We start from the raw sequence: 3713 nt of genomic DNA, 5'->3' as shown, positions 1-3713 counted from the left end.
ATAAGGCACCCCGATCCCGATGGCTTAACAATGTACATTTTTTTACTTGTGCTGGGCTATTGGTGCAATTTTTTGTACTTCAGCTTATCACATGAGCACCTTCAATGACACTTAGTACAATTCAAGACAAAAAAAATGTCATGTCTTGTTTTAATGAGAAGACTATCCAGTTTCTTATTATTATTATTTGTTTGGCGTCACCTGTGCCTGGGAGGCGAAAAGCGAACTGAATCACTATGACCCGCAGGTCTCTCCTCCAAGATATATCCTTCACACAAATTCCATCCCTTTTTTTATTCCTCTTTTTCACAGTTTTTACTACTTGCTTTTCTGAATAAAAAGCGAAATAAAGCAACCTGACTTCTCACCCTCCCTTCATCTGTCAATGCTCTTTGAACAATTGGCTAGTACTTTGTTACTTTGACAACGGCATGATCACTAAATGTATAATCGGTAGTTCGGTACCTCTACAATTACATTAAAAATGGAATTCCTATAACTTTCAAGTTTTATTTCCAAGCTTTTAAACTTGACAAGACAACAAGTAACCAATGAATTCTCAAAAGGAGTCCATTGTAGGAGGAGTTGGATGATAATGAAATGCTTATTAACAGTGAATAATGTTCATGACATATCCACATTATGTAGCATCCTTCCTTACTTTGGTGAGAAAATGAAAACACCATATTACCACAAAAACATAATGCTTTCATGTTCTAAATGGGTCTGAAAAAGTATCCTCAATACATCATTCCCTTCCAACCCTTTATCTTTTCTTTAGTTATATATGAAGGCAATCCTATGACCATGACAACAAGATGCAAGCAGATGGTAACAAGATGTTTTTTAGTGTTATAACTGCTACTATCTGAATTCTTCTAAAGACATGGGGCCCTTAGCAATTTATCGCTAATTTGAAAGAACAATCCTTATTGGATCCTCGTCAGTGTAATTTCCAGAAATAGGAACATTCTTATACTACCTCTTCAATACTGAAATAACATTTTTAAAGAAATATGAACATAAAGATTAAAATAGTAATATATCTCTCCCCCAACAGTTGGCATGTATATCATTGGAATCCATAGAATGGACTAAATTCCTTCTCAATAGAAAGAGGATCCCTTCCTAGTACCCTCTACTTACTTTAGTAAGCAATCTGTGTTTTCTTCAGGACATGCTGCAAGTGCACTCCTGCCAACACCCCCCCTCCCTCCCCTCTCTTGGAAAATAATTGAAAGTATACTGTTACCTTGACAATGAGATTCCACCAGGTTTTCCTATGTGTTCCTCATGATGCAAGACTGCCTCATCCCAGGGTAGATCCAAGAACGTTAGTATCTTCTCCATCCATTCCTTTGGGTGTAGAACAAGCTGTTCATAGTAGACTGGTAGACAGTATTGCTTTCCTACTCTCATGCACTGGTCATACATGCTCTCAACTGCCTGATTCCACTTCTTCAAGCAATCCCGATAGTTTGTGATGTCGAATCCCGTTATCGTCACTTTCCGTGAGATGATGGAGTGCACGGTGGCTCGTCCATCTCGTATCATCAGAAGATACTTCCCATTTGGAAACACTTTATGAAGGTATAACATAGATTTGAGGACAAATGGGTCTTTATTGCATAACCGTGGGGCTGGATTCCCGTGCTTGGCAATGATTTCAAGCATGAACGCCGAGATGGCATCGTCGACGACATTGTCTGTGAGTCCGGCCTCAAGCAGTCTCGCATGTTCTTTGGAAGAGCGTATCCACTGAGCTCGCATGCTCAGTATCCGCGGTATAACACGGGTCTCTTCCCCGCACCGCACATCATCGTGGGCATCTAACATTGCACGCATGAGTGTCGTGCCACTCCGTGGCATCCCGCCGATGAATATAAGAGGCATTTCTCGGTGGTATGTGTATTCGTTGTTTGCATCGTCATAGAGGACATGAGGTTCTACGGGCACCATTCGTACATTCTCTGTCTTATCTCCACAGTTTGAGTGCATTAACATATATGTGATGGTGGCTGTTACAAATACAGTCACCACTGTGCGTACTTTTGTGGATCGCGCCATTGTGACACTGATAATTCGTAAAAGGTGAGGACTATACATCAAATTGGCAATCTCTCTGTTTATCCTTCTACTTTACCTAATTAACTCTCAGTTGAAATGCTTCCGATACCAAGCCATTAATTAATTAAATTTTCAATCCTCCTATGGGGTTACTGTGGTGTGTTGAAAATCACATTTACTCTATTGACAGTCTTCAAGGGGCTTTCTCTGTAGTAGTGATAATCGTCCTAATAATAATCATTTCAAGTACTCTCCTTTACCTTGCTATCTTCTGGCACAATCTTCCTTTCACTTTATCAGAATTTCCATAACTAAAATAACATCAAATTTTGAAATTTCTCCTAGAGGCATCACAATCCTTCATGAAGTCTGCATCTCAAATTCAGGGCTCCAGGTTAAATGCAGAAAGTAGGTAATGAAATTCCACAAAAGATTTTCAATACTTTTTTCTGCTTTTACTTCTATCTTTTCAATTTATTAATATCTTTAACAAGATTATCTAGATGGCTTGCAGCAATGACGAAGAGCTCTGAACGCATCCACCTCTCGTCGCTGCTGATGCTATATTCAATCAATCCTGCAAAGTCGACTCACATTACCCGACCTCCTCATCAATAGGGGCATATTTTCTGTGCGTAACACTCTTCCAGGATCAAAAACGTGCCGTCTGTCTTATCCAAGCCTCATCCACGCAGTTGCTGCAAGCCTGTGACCTTTACAAGTTGAATGAAACTTTTGGCTGCTTCATGTTTTGAGCGACTCATACTCCAGCGTGGTGGCCACGCGACATTTGCCAATCCCTATCTCAAGGGTAGGATCGCATTTCAGACTCCTTGCATTGGGGCTAAACGGACAGCTGGGCCATTTCCTTCTTATTTTTCCTAAAAGTGTCAAGAGAATCTGAGCAGAAAGGGGAGATTTGATTGCAGGGCGGGATTTATTGGCAGTGAAATTGTAGGCTGGATATTGCTCTGGTATGCATATGCTCCAGGCTCAGAGGTATTATTGGCCAATCAGGATACTTGGATGATACTGGCTGTCCAATCAGAGCACAGAAGACTTGTGTGTGTTGGTGGGGAAGAGTTGCTGCATTCCAGATCAGACCAGATGAAAACTGTAGATGAGAAATAATGAAAGAAAATAAATGATGTTATGTGACAATTTAGGTATAAGATGAAAATATTTTACAGGAAATAAGTATGAGGGAGAAAAAGTATATGATATGAAAAAAAAAAGAAAATAAAACCTCCCAAAACTGGTTCAAATATGAAAATGGACTTTGTCAAAAAGATGTGATAGTCACATACTAAAATGGTAAATGTAAAGATAAAAACCAGGATTTTAAAACAGAGTTTAAAAAAATCAGGTTTAATTCTACAGAAATGATAAGTTTAAAGATTGAGGGAGAGGATATTTGACATAAAATTATATTGGGATGAGAGAATGAAGAAGAGAATGGCAGATCTAAGACTTTTGTAAGGAGGAAATTGAGCCCCCTTTTTTTAAATCTACGTATGTGGGGGTAATCAAAATGGGTCTTTGTCATAAAAAAGGGTGGGAGTGGACTATGGACAACCATAGGAATGGAAGTATAAAACATTTATTCTGAAAAATGGACAATGACTGTTCATCACATAATGCATGGA

At 39.1% G+C, this 3713-nt stretch overlaps 1 protein-coding gene across 1 annotated transcript; it reads right to left on the bottom strand.

The window, feature by feature from the left end:
- Positions 1-313: 313 nt before the first annotated feature.
- LOC129254805 (protein-tyrosine sulfotransferase 1-like) lies at positions 314-3178 on the bottom strand. Its single transcript, XM_054893332.2, has one exon. It carries the CDS (start codon positions 2104-2106, stop codon positions 1249-1251), a length of 858 nt encoding a protein of 285 aa, XP_054749307.1. The 5' UTR covers positions 2107-3178; the 3' UTR covers positions 314-1248.
- Positions 3179-3713: the final 535 nt, after the last annotated feature.

Source organism: Lytechinus pictus, chromosome 2 (assembly GCF_037042905.1).
Source record: "Lytechinus pictus isolate F3 Inbred chromosome 2, Lp3.0, whole genome shotgun sequence".
Lineage (NCBI taxonomy): Eukaryota > Metazoa > Echinodermata > Echinoidea > Temnopleuroida > Toxopneustidae > Lytechinus > Lytechinus pictus.
Note: the sequence above shows the minus strand (reverse complement) of the source record. Positions and strands in the feature narration are given on the sequence as shown.

Excerpts from the sequence above, each read along its gene's own strand:
- LOC129254805 (XM_054893332.2), bottom strand. The coding sequence starts at position 2,106 with ATGTATAGTCCTCACCTTTTACGAATTATCAGTGTCACAATGGCGCGA.